General features: G+C 42.9%; 1 protein-coding gene across 1 annotated transcript in view; it reads left to right on the top strand.

Annotated features, from left to right (window-relative positions):
• The window catches only part of LOC134346441 (uncharacterized), a 79,207-nt gene that overhangs the window by 52,989 nt on the left and 7,973 nt on the right, over window positions 1-18,245 (top strand). Inside the window, exons 7-11 of the mRNA XM_063047810.1 lie at window positions 5,215-5,711; window positions 5,795-5,890; window positions 14,042-14,275; window positions 17,747-17,769; window positions 17,863-17,978. Coding sequence (XP_062903880.1) covers window positions 5,215-5,711; window positions 5,795-5,890; window positions 14,042-14,275; window positions 17,747-17,769; window positions 17,863-17,978 — 966 coding nt within the window. The remainder of the gene's footprint in view (window positions 1-5,214; window positions 5,712-5,794; window positions 5,891-14,041; window positions 14,276-17,746; window positions 17,770-17,862; window positions 17,979-18,245) is intronic.

Raw genomic sequence — 18,245 nt, 5'->3', positions numbered from 1 at the left:
TGAGGACCTCGACACCATTATGATGGTGCCGAGACTAGCGTGTGATTTGAATTTAAGTGAGGGAGAGTTACACAGCGTCAGCCTCACTCTCTCTTCCTAATTCCCATCTGGGTCCAGTGGCAAGACAGAGTCGAGACGGCTGGAGATGGGACTAGGCGGAGTGGATAACCAGGACGCCTTCTGCGTCTTGTCCTGCTCTACGCGTTCCACGACGCTTGCAGAGACTGCCTTCTTGACCATTGAACCTTCCGTTGGTCTCGTCCGCTCAATCCGCCGGAGTCAGTCTTCACATGCTGGGATAGACAACTCCCTATCACACCGAGAGTTTGAGACCCATCGGCTACCCTCACCTGGTTTAGCCGGCTTGTCGAAGCCGTTGCCCGGGGTGTGGCCGCTGTCGCATGCAAACAGCTACGGGGAGCCACAGGTGAGAGCTGAGTGCCAGGTGGGGACCAAAGGTGGACTAACCGCCCTGAAAAGGACGCGACATGTTCCCCCACCAGAGGTGCTACCCCTCCCTGACACCCCATACACCCCTCTTGGATCGTAGCCTGCAGTTGTTTACTGAGACCTCGGAGTTCTTCTTCATTTGCTTCCATGTTTTCATTTTATAATCCAAATGTAGATAATTCACTTTGCAACAAATTCCTTTTCCTTTTGTATCCTTGTAATAATTTCCTCCATTTTCCAATCTCTTTCCAACTCACCGTTGTTCTTGCCGGGTACTTCTATTTGTTGTTGGAGTTCTGCACATTTGCCCTGGGCTTCAACCATAAAAATCTATCCTGAAGTTCTGAAACATTTCTTAAATTCTTGACCATTTGCGATAAATATACTGCTATTAAGATTCCATCTCCCCTGCCTGTGAACTGTTGGATCCTCCATTCAGCGTTTCTTTGACTACTTCCCACCTAATCCCTTTAATACAAAGATACTTTTCTGTAGACTTAACGACAATTTAAATTTTCTCAGTTCTTTTGCTTGTTTGCGCCGAACAATTAATTGCATCCACCATAAAAAGCATGAAATCCTTTCTACTCAATAGTGTATCCTTATTTTTCATATTATTGCTCTCAATTCACCAGTTTATTATTCCCAGTATTTGTTTGCTTGACATCCTTCTCTTTCACTGCCTCTGCATAACTGATTCCTTGAGTTACTTTTACATATTGTATCTCAGCTACCTTCTTGCAATAAATGCACCCTCGGTAGGCTGCGCTGTGTTCCTCGCCACAGTTGCAGCATTTCAGCATAGCTCCCGCTTCACATTTCCCATATTCATGTTCTCCAACGCATCGCCCACATCTTTGTTTTCCTCTGCAGACCGCCGCAATGTGCCCGAATTTCTGATATTTATAGCATCTTAAAGGCGGTGGTATATATATTCTAACCGCATAACACATATACCCTAAGTAAACGTTAGTCGGCAATCTCTCACATGAAAGTTAATCATTACCAATTAACTTTTTCCCCCATTTCTTGTGACTTTCAAACGTATGGCCTCAATAACTTTTGATCCTTTTATGTTCTGTTTAATCTCATCCATAGTAACTTTTGTTGGTATCCCCAAAATAACTCCTCTAGTCCACTTTCTATTGTTGGGTATTGAGCATTGTACTTCTTTGCCGTCTATTTTACATAATCCTATCACTTTACCTTGCTGAGAACTATCCCGACAAATCACTAATAGCGATCCATTTCATAAAATCTTTGCTCCTTTAATCTCGCCTATAATTTTGTTGAGCATCTTCGTCAAACGAATCGGGTTCCAATCACCAAGTCTTCACTTATTTTTATAATTGCTTTAATCTCAATTTCTTCCATTGTTTTGCTGTCCTGTTTTGATCATCCGCTGACTCCTCAGAGTTTGATATCCCGTACCTCTGCTTTCTTTTCTTCCCCTTTCTATTCCGTTCCTCGGCGGGACGTCCATCTCTAGTTCACTTCCACTCTTGCCAAAAACTTCCTTCAACAGCTTAGCTCTTTCCTTGATGTTCTCCTTCTTCATCATTCTCCAGTCACAACTCCTCCGATCGGCCTAGGCTTCCTCCCAGTTGATTTCTGTCTGTATCTTGTTTTACGGCGGTTGGTATCCAGCTTAATGGTGCATTACCGCCACCAGTTGATTTCTCCCCTCTATTGGTCAATTTATATTAGGCGACGTAAATGTAACCAACCGCTCAATGCACCAATAGCATCTTTTGGGGGATTGGTGCTCCAATTTTGCTCGTAACACGGGATTAATTACGAGATTTAATATCAGCAGCCGGTTCATTTTATCTTTAACTTTAACCATATGGAGACCGTTAATAAGCTTTCGGAAAACCAATTGCCTTGATGTCAAAAAGCGTTAATAAACAGTTAACATGACAATTCCCAAGCGGAAATTGGGAGGAATTTGTCTGAAAAGACTCCCCCCACCAATAATGCGTGAAATTCTTGTCCCCCGGGCAGCGATGCTCTGCCGTAAATGGATTTCACGATCACTGTCCAACAGTGATTTATTAATTAATTGGACAAGAGAGAATCGCTGAACCGTGGGGAAGATGGAACAAGCAAAATTAAAGCTCCTTAAGGCCCAAAATCAGTATCAAAATTAACGGCGTAGGCATAGAGCAAGTCAAGAAGTTTGTGTATTTGGGACAGATGGTCACAGAGGATGGGAAATATAATACAGAAATTACACGAAGAATTGAGATTACAAGATCAACGTTCTGGAGCCTGAGTGACGTGCTGTGTGGCCAGAGGTTGGACTTTGGGCTGTGTTGTAGAATTTGGAAATGGCTACGACTGGAGCAGTCTGTTGCATGGAGTCGAATCGTGGATCTTGTGCCAGGAAGCGCAATGACGACTGGAGGCATTTGAAATGTGGTGTATAAGAAGAATACAGAAAATTAGATGGGTGACGAAGGTCAGTAATATGGAAGTGTTGAAGAGAGCGAGGAGAGAAAAAGAGTTGCTGAAGAATGTGCAGAAAAGGAAGCTGGAATATGCCGGGCACTTTTTAAGAGGTGGTGGACTGCAGAAATTGTTATTGGAAGGGATGATAGAGGGAAAGAGGAAGGCAGCGAACCACTTAGTACAATAATGTGAGGCAATGGACTATGCTGAGACCAGAAAAAGAGGGCAAGATCGAAGAAGATGGAGGTGCATAGCCGCCAACTCCGGATTCGGGTCGGCACCCACTGACTGACTGAAGGCCCCATAATGTTTTTCGGCGCTTTTATGTATTTATTTAAATCTCCCAATTTAAATCATATTTAAATACCTTTATCTACCCTGGATGTTCCTCCTTCTCCCATCGGACAGAAGATACAAAAGTCTTCAGGCATGTACCACGAAGCTCAAAGACAGCTTCTATCCCATGATAATCGGAGTCTTGAAGAACCGTTTGTAAGATAAGATAGACCCTTCACCTCGCAATCTACCTCGTTATGGTTTGCACTTTATCGTTTTTACACTTTAAAACATTAAGACGTTAAAACATAGGAGCAGAATTACGCCATACGGTCCTTTCAGCACGCTCCACCATTCAATTAGTGATGATTTATTACCCTTCTCGACCTCATTCTCCTGACTCTCTCCGTAGATGCCCTTACTAATCGAGAACCCATCAGCCTCTGCTTTAAATATAGGTAGTTACTTGGCCTTAACAGCGGTCTGTGGCAATGACTTCTACAGATTAACCGCTCTCTCGCTGAAGAAATTCCTCATATCTGTTCCAAGGGCCGTCTTTGTATTCCCAGTCCTAGACTCTCGCTATTGGAAACATCTTCTGCACATCCACTCTACCTTTCAATATTCAGTAGGTTTCAATGCGGTACATCCTCGTTCTTATGAATACCAGCACGTACAGGCCTAGAGCCATCAAACTCTCCTCATACGTTCCTCTGGACCCTATCCAATGAGAGCACACACATCCATTCTTAGATGAGAGACCCAAACGACGTTATGTTTTAACAGAGAGAGTGGTGATTGCGCCGAATGAACTGTTAGCGGTGATGGCTAAGGCAAATACATTAGGGGCATTTAAGAAGCTATTAGATAGGCACGTAGATGACAGAAAAGCAGAGGTTACGGGTTAGATTGATCTTAGAGCAGGTTAAATGTCTGCACATTTCGTGCGCCGAAGGGCTTGTACAGTGTCCTTTGTTCTATAAAACTGATCACAATAATCCAAATGCGGTCCGACCAATACCTTATAAAGCCTCAGAATTACATCCTTGCTTTATATTCTCGGATTCTTAAAGTGAATGCTAACATTGTATCTGCCTTCCTTACCACTGACTCAACCTGCAAGTTAACCTTTAAGGAATCTTGCACTGCCAGGTCCGTTTGCACATCCGATTTGTGAATTTACTCTCCAGTTAGAAAATCCCATTGCTTATTCCTTCTATCAACGTGTATTCTGCATTACTATTGTTTAATTTTTTTAATATATTTTTATTTTTTATTACAAACAAAAAAACAACAAAAACACATCACATCCACAAAAACCACGACCTTAACAAAATCAAATTAAATATTGAGCAGCAAAAGGGAGAAAAATATAAAGGCAAAAGTAAACATACACAGGAGAGGTGCACCGCATCAAAAAACCTCAGTGCTCACCCCGTAAGAAAGTCCCATACAGGGCCCCATATCCTTTCAAAGATACCCCCTCTGTCCTCATTACGTAGTCTCAGTCTCTCCAAATGTGAAGTTCTCTCAGCCACAGATCGTACGTAGGCACAGAGTCCATCTTCCACATTTGCAGGATTAACTTCTTAGCAATCACCATTCCAAACAATACAGCCATTTTTTCATACTTTTGTCTGAAGATAGTGAGCTTGTTGCTCTAAGGATGGCTACGAGCGGGTCTGGTTCCCACCGCTTCCCTTTTATTTAATATTATACTACCTCAATGAAGGTAGATGATTATTTGAAAGGTCGAGGAATTGTGACACAGAAGCGGAGTAAGGCCAGCAGAGATCAATCTGCAACATAGTTAGCGGCGGGACAGTGGCCCATTCCCGCTCTTATTTTCTTTCGTTTTTATGTCCTCCTTAGATTGCCCGAGGTTTTCTTTGCCCCTTTATATTCGGGGTTGTCTGGTATCTTGTAAGCCTGATCTGGAAACTAATGCTTCTCAGTCCTGTGGGATTAGTTAAGAAAAGCCAAGAACTTCACCCTGAACTCCGGCAGCGAAGTAACGTGCATTTCCGGAGAATGCAGCGGACAGCCGCGGTACCGCAGCGTTTCAGCACCGCCCTGAAAGTAAACGGAACGATTTTCGAATCGGGAAGTGGGAGTTATTAAAAATGGCTTCAACCGATCAGCACGGAAGTTGGACCGACGAAGTAATTTGTCGCATCTGCCTGGAATATTTCACCGATCCGGTGACACTGCCGTGTCAGCATAACTTCTGCCGCTCGTGTATCACACGGTTTTGGAAAAGGAAGGAGAGAAACTACTGTCCAGAATGTGGAGAAGAATTTGCGAACCGGACCCTCAGGATAAACTGGGTTTTAACAAGACTGGCTGAGAAAGCTCGTAAGCGACCCTTGAATCTTAATAAGAAAGAAAGTAAACTTGACTGTGAAGAGCATGATGAAGAACTGAAGCTGTTCTGTGAAACGGACAAGACACTGATCTGTCTGGTCTGTAGAGACGCGCGGGAGCACAGAGAACATCGCTTCCTGCCGATCAAAGAAGCTGCTAAAAACTACAAGGTAAAAGCAAACAGATTTTGATCCCCAGACTATTTCGTTGCGTCATTGTCATCTAACTTTCTGATTCTCAAACCCAATCCCAGAATCACTTTAAATCGGCCATAGAAACTCTCATGAAAAGGCAACAAGCTTTCAGAGAGATGGAGCAGCAACAGAAACGGAAGATATCTGGAGTTCGGGTAAGGCTGACCAGTTCTGATTTCCCGACCTTGGGTGGGTGCGTTTCTGTAATGAGAGGGCAGCACAGTGACGCCGCAGGGATTGCTGCCGAGTCTCAACTCCAGTCAGCACCTGGCGGTTCGACCCTGACTCCGGCGTGACATCTGTACGTCCTTCCTGTGACCGGGTGCTTTTGCCCAGCATCTCAAAGTCATCCTGGCTTGGGGCAACTGGCCGTAGTGATGAACTTCGTGAATCTGGCTGGGAGGAGAATTTGGTGCCACTTTGTAGGCACAGGATGCAGTGGGGGATGGGAGATCTCGCAATCCTAAAATCAGCAGGTCAACGAGCTTCATGGTGAAGAATTAAATAGCCAACGTGTCAGTCTGAGACCCTTCATCGGGACTGGACGCGGGGGGGGTGGGGGCAGAAGACAGAATAAAAAGGTGGGTGAGGGGGAAGGAGTACGAGCTGGCAGGTGTCAGGTGAAACCAGGTGAGCTGAAAGTGTGGTGGTGGGGGTGGGGGGGGGAGGAATGAAATGAGAAGTTGGGACGTGATAGGTTGTTGATAGGGGATTGGCTGAAAAAGAAGGGATCTGATAGGAAAGGAGAATAGACCACTGGAGAAAGGGAAAGAGGAGGCGCCCAGAGGGAGGTGATAGTCAAGTAAGTAGACAAGAAGCGGTCAGAAGGGAGCGAGAATGGTGAATGGGAAAAGAGTGAAGGCGGGAGGGGGAAGAAGAGGTAAGAAATTAGAGAAACTTACATTCATGTCATCAGGTTGGAGGCTATCCAGGCTTTAAGGAACAGCCAGATGGAGGTTGGAAGCCTGAGGAGACGTAGTTCACTCAGATTCATGAAAAGGCAGTTTGATTTTGAGCAGTGGCCATTCGGCACTTAGGATTGATTGGCAAGAACAGACAAAAGTAGAGCAGAGCGGACATTATTGTGAGGTTTTTGAGGCATTAGCTATCAGAGAAAACACAAGTGCTGTGGGTGGAATTTGCCCACTCTCACAGTTTATTGCTCTTCCTCCTTTTATTTGCTCAGTTGGAAGAGTAGGGACGTCAGGCAGGATAGTGGAATGCTCCTCTTGCAGGATGTGGGAAGGCAGGGATAGCGCCAGTCTCCCTGATGACTGTACCTGTGAGAAGTGCATCCAGCTGCAGCTTCTAACACTCCACGTTAAGGAGTTGGAGTTGGAACTGGATGAACTCCGGATCTTTCAGGAGGCTAAAGTGGTGATAGACAGGACATATAGAGAGATAGTTACACCCAAGCTGCATATACAGGATAATGAGTGACAGTCAGGAAGGGGAAAGAGGCTAAAAAGCCAGTGCGGAGTACCCCTGTGTCCATTCCCCCCCGACAACAGGCGTACCAGTCTGGATACTGTTGGGTGGGATGGTAACCTAGCTGAGGAACATCACAGCAGTCAGGTCTCTGGCACTGAGTCTGACTCTGCAACTGAGAAGGGAAGGTGAGGGGGGGGGGGAGAAGAAGTGAGCCCCTTCCCTTCTTTAGTTCAGGAAACAGAAAGGAGGTTCTGTGAACGAGAACAAGATTCCCGGGTGATATGTTGCCTCCTGGGTGGCAGGATCTGGGACATCTCAGATTCAGTTCTCAGCATTCTTAAGTGGGAGCGTGAACAGCAGGTCTACGTATATAGGTACCAATGACATGTGTAGGATGAGTGATGAGGTTCTGCAAAGTGAGTTCAATGAGTAACTGCTAAGTTAAAGGGCAGAGGTCAGTCAGGACAGACTAGAGAACTTGTGCAGTGAGCATTATGGGTGGAACTGAGAAATAAGAAAGGTATGACCACATTAATGAGGCGATATTACAGACCACCTAACAGTCCATGGGACTTAGAGGAAAAAATATGCAGCCAGATTGTAGACTGTTACAAGAAACCTGAGGTTGTTATGGGAGGTGATTTTAACTTTCCACATATTGACTGGGACTCCCATATTGTAAAAGAACTAGATGGGATAGAGTTTGTCAGATGTGTTCAAGAAAGTTTCCTTAATCAGAATGTAGAAGTCCCAATGAGAGAGTGTGCACTACTTGCTCAGCTATTAGGGAATGAGACAGGGCAGGTGACAGAAGTTTGTGTAGGGGAACACGTTGCATCCAGTGATCACAATGCCATTAGTTTCAAAGTCAGTATACCGAAAGATAGATTTAGTCCATGGGTTGAGATTTTAAATTGGAGAAAGGCCACTTTTGATGGTATCAGAAAGGATCTGGCAAGTGTGGACTGGGACGGGCTGTTTTCTGGCAGAAGTATACCTGTAAGTGGGAGGCCTTCAAAAGTGAAATTTTGAAAGTAAGATTCTTGTATGTGTCTGTCAGAATAAAAGGTAAAGAACCCTGGGAACATCTGGAAACCTTGATTGCTGAGACCCTGTTTTAAAAAAAATAATAAAAGGAGGTGCATAGCAGGTAAAGGCAGGTAGGAACAAATGACAGCAACACACATCAAAGTTGCTGGTGAACACAGCAGGCCAGGCAGCATCTCTAGGGAGAGGTACAGTTGACGTTTCGGGCCGAGACCCTTCGTCAGGAACAAATGAGATACTTATGAGTATTGTGTAAGAAATGCTAGATAAGAAAGTAATTAGGATGGCTAAAAGGAAGCATGAAGTTGCTCTAGTGGGCAAGGTGAAATAAAATCGAAAGGGATTCTACAGGTATGTTAAGATCAATAGTATTGCAAGGGACAAAATAGATCCTCTGGCAGATCAGAATGGTAATCGATGTGTGGAGCCAAATGAAAAGGGGGAGATCATATATTTTTTTGCATCTGTATTTACTCAGGAGATGGACATACAGCCTGTAGAAGTGAGGGAAAGCGACATCAAGTTCATATACCCTATAACGGCCAAATTTGATCCAAAACCAAAACAAAACAATTGTCACAATCCTGCGACTCCACTGAGCTTGCATGACATACCCACTCCTCCAATGATTGCTCCAAACAGTCGAGTTCCTTATTTCGATCTTTATTAGCAAGGAGCAAACATACAATTAAGCCTATCGTGCGTTATCCCAGCGATCAGCAAATTTATGACTTCTGCAGGCCCAACCCAGAAACTACCATGAAATAAGCATTAATATGTAACTTATTCCCTTCGGTTTTACCACGCCCCCACTAATGTGACTGTTGCTGTAACACACATAATAAATGTACAGTACAGAATACATGGCTCCTACATTCCACCCTCCCTAATTATTATACCGTACTATAATAATTACGTAAGTCACCTACTCTTCTCAGACACACCCAGGGTTTGGGGAAAGTAGACAAGTAACTGAATCACAAATTCATTCTTGAGCTAAAGGAAGAAACTTTGCCGCTACTGTAAAAAGTGAAACTGAGCCCAGAGCTGCTGATATGGGTGCGGATTCAGAACAAGCCATGAATAAAGCAAACTCAGCCCTGGTCATATTGTTAAACTTCCTATAATTCCTGTTCAGGTGAAGTCTAAGAAGTGTGGTTTCGTAGGTCAAGGAACAACAGTAGAATTCTGCATAGAGAGCCTCACAAACAAGCTCAGCTTGACAGGAAAAGGAACATGCATGTCCTGACGAAGGGTCTCGGCCCGAAGCGTTGACTGTACCTCTTCCTAGAGATGCTGCCTGGCCTGCTGCGTTCACCAGCAACTTTGATGTGTGTTGCTTGAATTTCCAGCATCTGCAGAATTCCTCGTGTTTATGCATCCTTTCTTTCGCAGTCTGCATCAAGGAGGTACACTGACCGATAGCACAAAGTGCCTCTGAGAGCATTGATTTATGATATGATGACATTTGTATTTCAGATAATAAAGGTCTAAATACCGCAAGGACACAAGAGGAAGTAACAGGCAGAGTGATGCAACGACAGCGCATTGCATCGCTGCCTAACAGAGATATTCAAATCTTTGGTGGTAATCCATTGCAGTATCATCCATTCAGTCCTGCTGAAGGGGCTCAGCCTGAAATGCTGAATGTACTCTTTTCCATAGATGCTGCTTGGCCCGCTGAGTTCCTCCGGCATTTTGTGTGTGTTGTCTGTAAGCAACCGAACATGATGGACGCCCTGTCTTCAGTGCGTACTTCATCCTGTAACTCTTCGCCTTTATAGGTGGTCACAGCTTGTTCTTTGTCTTCGTAAATATTTTCATTTTCCCCCAGGGAACTGACCTTTGTATGTTTGCTGCTTCTAGTTGAAATCATTTTGCCATCCAAGTGTGCAGTGACCAAACACTGGCAGTTTCAATTTAGCTTCTCAACGATAGATGCAATTCCATTATTTCAATTTGTCCGCATTCAACAGATTCATGGGTCAAACACTTCAGGCAAAGAGCCCAAAACAGCTTTCACATCCACTAAATTGGACACAGCAACGTTTGACCACTTCAAAGCTGAGTTTGAAACCAAACACAAAGTGTGAGCAGATCGTATAAGCAGCTCCAGACTGGCACAAATGCTGATGCTTGTTTGAGAGAACTGTCCAAATCTTTGTGACAAAATCTAGTGGCAAAATTTGATCCAAAGTCTAAACAGAACAATTGCTGCCAGCCTGAAACCCCACAGATTTATTCTACTTGTGTGACTCCCCCTCAGCTCCAATGATTGCTCCAAAGAGTTGAATTCCCAATTGGAAGATAGCTCATGTTGTTGCACTGTTCAAGAAAAGCTTTAAAAATAAACCCAGAAAGTATATGCTGGTGAGCCTGACATTAGCAGTGAGAAAGTAATTAGAAGGCAGACTGAGGGACTGAACATATAAGTACTTGGATAAACATAGACTGATTAAGGATAGCTTCATGCATGGTAGGTCATGCCTAACCAATCTTATAGCATTTTCTGAATAAGCTATCAGGAATGTTGATCAAGGCAATGTAGTGGAAGTTGACTACATGGACTTCAGTAAGACATTTGACAAGGCCCTGCCTAGGAGGTTAGTCAAGAAGGTTTAGTCACTTGGCATTCAAGATGAGATTGTAAATTGGATTAGACATTGGCTTTGTGGGAGAAGCCAGAGAGTAATAGTAGATGGTTGCCTCTCTGACCGGAGGTCTGTGACTAGTAGAGTGCCACAGGGATCGGTGTTGTTTGTCTTCTATATCAATGATCTGGATGATAATGTGGTGAACTGGATCAGCAATTTTGCAGATGGCACCAAGATTGGGAGTGAAGTGTACACCGAGGAGGGCTATCATGGCTTGCAATGGGAATAGAATAGCTGGAAAAATGGGCTGAAAAATAGTAGGTGGATTTTAATGCAGAAAATTGAGAGACATTGCACTTTGGTAGGAGCAATCAGGGTAGGTCTTACACAGTGAATGGTAGGACACTGAGGAGTGTGGTAAAACAAAGGGATCTGGTCCATAAATAGAGTCGTAAGGAAAGCTTTTGGCACAATGGCCTTCATAATTCAAAGTATTAAGTACAGGAGATGGGATGTTATGTTGAAGTGTGTTTCTGGGAAAGTGAGGAGGGTGCAGGATATATGTATCCAAAAGTGAAGAAATACTCAAAAGGCAAAATAGTACAATCGTGACTGACAAGGGAAGTCAAAGTTAATGTAAAAACAAGAGAGAGGGCATACAACAAAGCAAAAATTAGTGGAAAATAGAGGACTGGGACGTTTTTAAAGACCCACAGAAAGCAACTAAAAGAATCATTAGAAGGGAAGAGATGAAATATGAAAGCAAGCTAGTAAATAATATCAAAGTGGATAGAAAAAGCTTTTTCAAGTATGTAAAAAATATGATGAGAGTGGACATAGGACTGCTAGAAAATGAGACAGGAGAAGTAATAATGAGAACAAGGAGTTGGCAAATGAACTAAATGAGTATTTTGCATTAGTCTTCAAAGACACTAGCAGTGTGACAGATGTTGTAGTGTGTGAAGGAAGAGAAGTGGGTGCAGTTACTATTACAAGGGAGGAGGTGCTCAGAACACTGAAAGACCTAACAGTACAGAAGTCACCTGGACCAGATGAACTGAACCATGGGGTTCTGAAAGAGATAATGTTAGAGATTGTGGCAGCATTAGCAATGATCTTTCAAACATCATTGGACTCTGGCATGGTACCAGATGTCACTCCATTTTTTTTAAGAAAAGAGAAAGGCAGCAGAAAGGAAATTATAGACCAGTTAGCCTGACCTCAGTGGTTGTGAAGATTTTGGGTCAATTATTAAGGATGAAGTGATGGAATACTTGGTGACACAGGACAAGATAGTACAAAATCAACATAGTTTCCTTCATGGAAAATCTTGCCTAACAAACCTGTTTGAATTCTTTGAGGAGATTACAAGTAGGATAGATGAAGGGGATGCAGTGGATTTTGTATATTTGGACTTTCAGAAGGAGTTTGACAAGCTGCCACACATGAGGCTGCTTACCAAGTTAAGAGCCCATGGTATTACAGGAATGTTACTAACATGATTAGACCATCGGCTGATTGGAAGAAGGCAGCGAGTGGGAATAAAAGGATCTTTGTCTGGTTGGCTGCCAGTGACTAGTGGTGTTCTGCAGGGGTCAGTGTTGGGACCACTTCTCTTTATGCTGTATATAAATGATTTAGATGATGGAATAGATGGCTTTGTTGCCAAGTTTGCAGATGATACAAAGATTGGCGGAGGGATGGGTAGTGTTGAGGAAACAGGTAGGATGCAGAAGGACTTAGACAGATTGGGAGAATGGGCAAGAAAGTGGCAAATGAAATATTATGTTGGAAAATGCATGGTCATGTACTTTGGTAGTAGGAATAAATGTGCAGACTATTTTCTAAATGGGGAGAAAATCCAAACATCTGAGATACAAAGGGATTTGGGAGTCGTTGTGCAGAACACCCTAAAGGTTACCTTGGAGGTTGGGTTGTTGGCAATGAAGACAAATGCAATGTTAGCATTCATTTCAAGAGGTATAGAATGCAAGATCAGGGATGTGATGCTGAGGCTTTATAAAGAACTAATGAGGCTGCACCTTGAATAATGTGAACAGTTTTAGGCTCATTATCTTAGAAAAGATGTGCTGTCATTGGAGGGGTTCAGAGGAGGTTCACATGGATGATTCCAGGAATGAAATTGGAATTTAGAAGGATGAGGAGGGATCTATGTGAAACGTTTTGAATGTTAAAAGGCCTAGACAGAGTAGATGTAGAAAGGATGTTTCCCATGGTGGAAGAGACTAGGACAAGAGGGCACAGCCTCAGGATAGAGGGGTGTCCATTCAAAACAGAGATGTAGAGAAATTTTTTTTTTAGCTAGAGCAGTGGATTTGTGAAATTTGTTGTCACATGCAACTGTGGTGGCCAGGTAGTTGGGTGCTTTTAAAGCAGAGATTGATAGGTTATTGATTGGACATGGCATCAAAGCTTACGGGGAGAAGGCCAGGAAATGGGGTTGAGGAGAAGAGGAAAAAAGGATCAGCCATGATTGAATGGTAGAGCAGACTTCAGTGGCCCAATTCTGCTCCTGTGTCTTATGGTCTAAATTGTATAAGTCATTGGTGAGGCCTAATTTGGAGTATCATGTGCAGTTTTGGTCACCTACCTACAGGGCAGATATAAATATGGTTGAAAGAGTAAAGAGAAGAATTACAAAGATGTTGCTGGGTCTGGAAGACCTGCGGTATAAGGAAAGATAGAATAGGTTAGGACTTTATTGCTTAAAAACATAGAAGATTAAGAGGCTCTTTGATAGAGGCATACAAAATTATGAGGGGTGTATATAGGGTAAATGCATGCTGGCATTTATCCTATCTATACCCCTCACAATGCACTGAGGTCGAGAGACTCTACAAGAAGTCATAGGTTGAGGGTGAAAGGCGAAAAGTTTAAGGGGAACATGAGAGGAAACTTCCTCAATCAGAGAGTCATCAGAGTATGGAATGTGCTGCCAGCACAAGTGGTGCATGCAAACACGGTTTCAACAGTTAAGAGAAGTTTGGATCGGTACTGTACATGGATGATAGTGATATGGGGGGTGATGCTCCCAGTGCAGGTCGATGGGAGTAGGCCAGTACGCCAAATGGCCTGTTTCTGTAATGCACTTTTCTACGACTCTATGGAATGCTCTGAGCACCAGCGTGGACTTGTTGGACTCAGTGGCATCCTTTAATGTTGCAGGACAATATAATACAATACTTATAGTAAACTTCATCTTCCATTTGACAGGAACAATCACAGAACCTCCGGTCCCACATCACATTCCAGTTTGCTGAACTGCACCAGATTCTCACCGAGAAAGAGCAGCAGTTACTCAGAGATCTCAGGGAAGAAGAGGAGAGGATTCTAAAATCAATGGAGAAAAATTTTCAAGAGGTTCAAAAGACTTTAAATTCTATCCAAGAGAAAATCTCAAGGTTACAGGAACAGATGGATGAAAAAGATGACGTATTGTTTCTGAAGGTGAGGAATTCCATTTCAATTCGATTCGGTGTGTTACAAGAGCCACTGTGAAAAATAGCTACTTGTTTGAGAATGGTCTCAGGTTTAGCAGATCATTAACTGAAGGTTCCTGTGTCCACATTCAGTTGCCATGACTAGATTATCCAAGAGCAAAAATCAGTTCAGAGTACACAACATGAGGGGAAGCAATGAAAACTGGTTTGCCTGTTTCCTCTGTCCTTGATTAGACTAGTTTCTTCCGGCCAACAAGTGAAACTGCACAGGCACAAAATATTGGGTAACAATTGTTGGATCTCTGTTTATTTTCTGATCCTTATGATACTTCTTGGAGTTTGGAATGGTGAGTAATCTCAAGTCTAACAATCATTTATATTAAAGTACAAACATACAAATACTAAACAAACTAAATAGAGAGCTGAGGAGCAAAGCAGAGTGGCGACTGAATGGCAAAACATGCAAAGCTGAAAGAGAAAAGTCCACCACCTTTTATAACTGAGATAACAGAAATTCCTTAGATAAATTAAACAGATCACTGATTGCATAATTACATCACATGGGTAATCTGTTAATACATAGCCAATGAAAAATGAGCAAAGTGATAAATCAACACACATAAAAATTGCTGGTGAACACAGCAGGCCAGGCAGCATCTCTAGGAAGAGGTACAGTCGACGTTTCGGGCCGAAACCCTTCGTCAGGACACCTTCAAAGCGATTGTGCAACTACTAGCTGCGGACCTCTAAAGTGATAAATCATTAGTTTAACTGCTATCAGGCAACACACATCAAAGTTGCTGGTGAATGCAGCAGGCCAGGCAGCATCTCTAGGAAGAGGTACAGTCGACGTTTCGGGCCGAGACCCTTCGTCAGGACTAACTGAAGGAAGAGTGAGTAAGAGATTTGAAAGTGGGAGGGGGAGGGGGAGATCCAAAGTGATAGGAGAAGACAGGAGGGGGAGGGATGGAGCCAAGAGCTGGACAGGTGATCGGCAAAAGGGATATGAGAGGATCATGGGACAGGAGGCCCAGGGAGAAGGAAAAGGGGGAGGGGGGGGAAACCCAGAGGATGGGCAAGGGGTATAGTCAGAGGGACAGAGGGAGGAAAAGGATTGAGAGAAAGAATGTGTGTATATGAATAAATAATGGATAGGGTACGAGTGGGAGGTGGGGCATTAGCGGAAGTTAGAGAAGTCAATGTTCATGCCATTGGTTCCAGCTCTTGGCTCCATCTCTCGCCCTCCTGTCTTCTCCTATCATTTTGTATCTCCCCCTCCCCCTCCCACTTTCAAATCTCTTACTAGCTCTTCCTTCAGTTAGTCCTGACGAAGGGTCTCGGCCCGAAACGTTGACTGTACCTCTTCCTAGAGATGCTGCCTGGCCTGCTGCGTTCACCAGCAACTTTGATGTGTGTTGCTTGAATTTCCAGCATCTGCAGAATTCCTCGTGTTTAGATTTAACTGCTATACCACTTTTTGCTGGTAAGTAGGCATGAAGCACTACAAACTGTGAAAATACAAGTTTTTTTAAAAAAAAACAAGTACAGATGGTTAAACTACAACTTTAGCAAAGTTAATAAAAAGCACAAATCTTATAAAAATTATAATTTCTCAGAAAAACTGTGATTTTGAACACTATAATAAACGTAGCATTTCCCAGGAATTCAGAACTGAATTCAATCTGACAAATCCCCTGTGTTCCCCAGATGAACCTTTGGTTCACAATGTTGGTGGAATCCACTGCCACCTCAAGAATGACTCATATTAACATCCATGGAAAGTGCATGTGGTGCAGTTGGTGTGAGGGTCTCCATGTCTGGAGTGGGAACTCAGGCGGACTCCTGAAGTCGATTAAGTTTACCATCTAGGTTGGGTTCCCATCAGCTGTAACTAACTGTTTGAGGAATATTTGCAGCCTTTTTTGAATATTCACAATATAGAATAACATCCCGTCCTACAACAGGGACGGGCCAGTCAGTACATCTGCTCCACACAAGCTTTCTCTTGCTCCACTTGCTGCACCCGTTAACAACGCCTGAATTCATTGTCTATCATTTCCTGAGCAAACTGCTGAATCTATGCTCTGTCTGTTAATGCTGCTTATGTGATGCTGTGCTAGAAACCTCAAATTTCAGAATCAGTATCAGGCTTATTATCATTGACAAATGTGGTGAAATGTGTTGCTTTTTGGCTGCAGTACAGTGCAATACTTAAGGACCATGGGAGACAGAAGTTATTCAGTCCATTGAATCCAATCCGCCATTCCATTTATTATCCGTATCATTATCTATTTATCAGGACACTGACTCAGCCATTCCAAAACATAAATATTTTTCTTTTTAAACCAGTCTGTTGTCGATTTACTTGCCTTTCAGAACATTGTCTGGCTGCATTATTCAACTTCTATTAGGCCTCAGGAGACAGAGTGCTACCCTGATATTCTCCTGTAAAATATCTTGATACAATTTTGAATTTATTGTTCCCTGAATGATTGCCAGCTGTCCAGGCCCTAAGGCAGCAAGGCAGCCCCAACCCGTCATGCTTTTTCCACCATGCTTCACAGTTGGGATGAAGTTTTGGTCTTGTTGTGCAGTGCTCTTTTCCCACCAAACATAGCAGTGTCCATTTCTACCAAAAAGCTCAACTTTTGTCTCATCTCTTCACAGAACATTGTCCCAGAAGCATTGTAGAATATTCAGATTGTCTTTTGCATACTTGAGACATGCAGCAATGGTTTTATTTTTGGAGAGCTGTGGTTTCCTCCATGGTATCCTTCCATGAACACCATTCTTGTTCAGTGTTTTTCTTCATGCATCTCTGCAATTCTTCTTCTAAGGTCCTCGCAAAGTTGTTTCGATTGAGGCATAGCACACAGAAACAGATGTTTCTTGAGAAGAGCTGGCTCTGTCTGTACCCTGATTTTGTGTGTCTTTTTTTAAAAGGGCAGGACACCTCTACAACCCACAGCTCCAATCCACCTGACGCTAAATAGCTTTTGTAGAAGGCATTGCCCCAGATGTTCACATACTTTCTCCAACAAACACATGTAATATTGGATCATTTTCTCAATAAATAAATGAACAGGTATAATGATTTTTGTGTTATATATTTAATTTAATTTTCTCTTTATCTGGACTTACATGAAGATCTGATCACATTTTAGGTCATATTTATGCAGAAATAGAGAGAAATGTACAGGGTTCATAAACTTTCTAACTCCACTACACTTTAAATTACAATGAAAAGTTCTGAAATAATCCAATCATCAATTTTATCTATCCAGATAGAAGTGAACCACCTGGCCAGTCCTTACTGTATGTTTTATCCTTTTAGTTAAGATAGACTTTTCATGAAATTCCTTGTATATTCCCTCATGGGTCTAAGCTCTTTCTGCAATACCCTCATCTGTGTGTGCCCTGCTGTTAGGATGTGGATGACGATCTCAGTCAATTTAGATTTGTGTTTTGTTTATTTCAGGAAGAAGCTTATCTGAGAGGAAGGTAGGACACACATCTTACTGATGCTCTGCATGGATTTGTAACATATCTCAAAACTTACTGAGGCTCAGTTATAAACCACTCTGATATTTGCAGGTTTGGTAATGAAGTTGAACCAATGTTTGTGCCAGAATGTGCTCTGCAGGTTGAAAAATTCAATCGTCCCTTTATTTGCACAGCGTGGAGTGCTTCGGTTGATGGAATTAAGACAGGTAGGATTTCCACAGCTTCATTTGTCATTGATTAGGCAACTTTAAGTAATAATTAGATGAAAGGATCAGCAGTATTATGGCCGAGTAGGTACTGAAGTTTTATTTCGGCACCGACCCACCTGCTGAAAGCATCATTGTCACGTGGGCAGCTGGAGATGTCTGACACCTGAACACACCAACTCAGGGGCACAATACAATTAATACATGGGACTGTTAGATGAAACACTGCATCTTGAAACAAGGGACAGTATAAAAATTCTCCAAGGG

This window comes from Mobula hypostoma, chromosome 5, assembly GCF_963921235.1.
Source record: "Mobula hypostoma chromosome 5, sMobHyp1.1, whole genome shotgun sequence".
Lineage (NCBI taxonomy): Eukaryota > Metazoa > Chordata > Chondrichthyes > Myliobatiformes > Myliobatidae > Mobula > Mobula hypostoma.
This window is presented reverse-complemented; position numbering and strand designations above follow the sequence as displayed.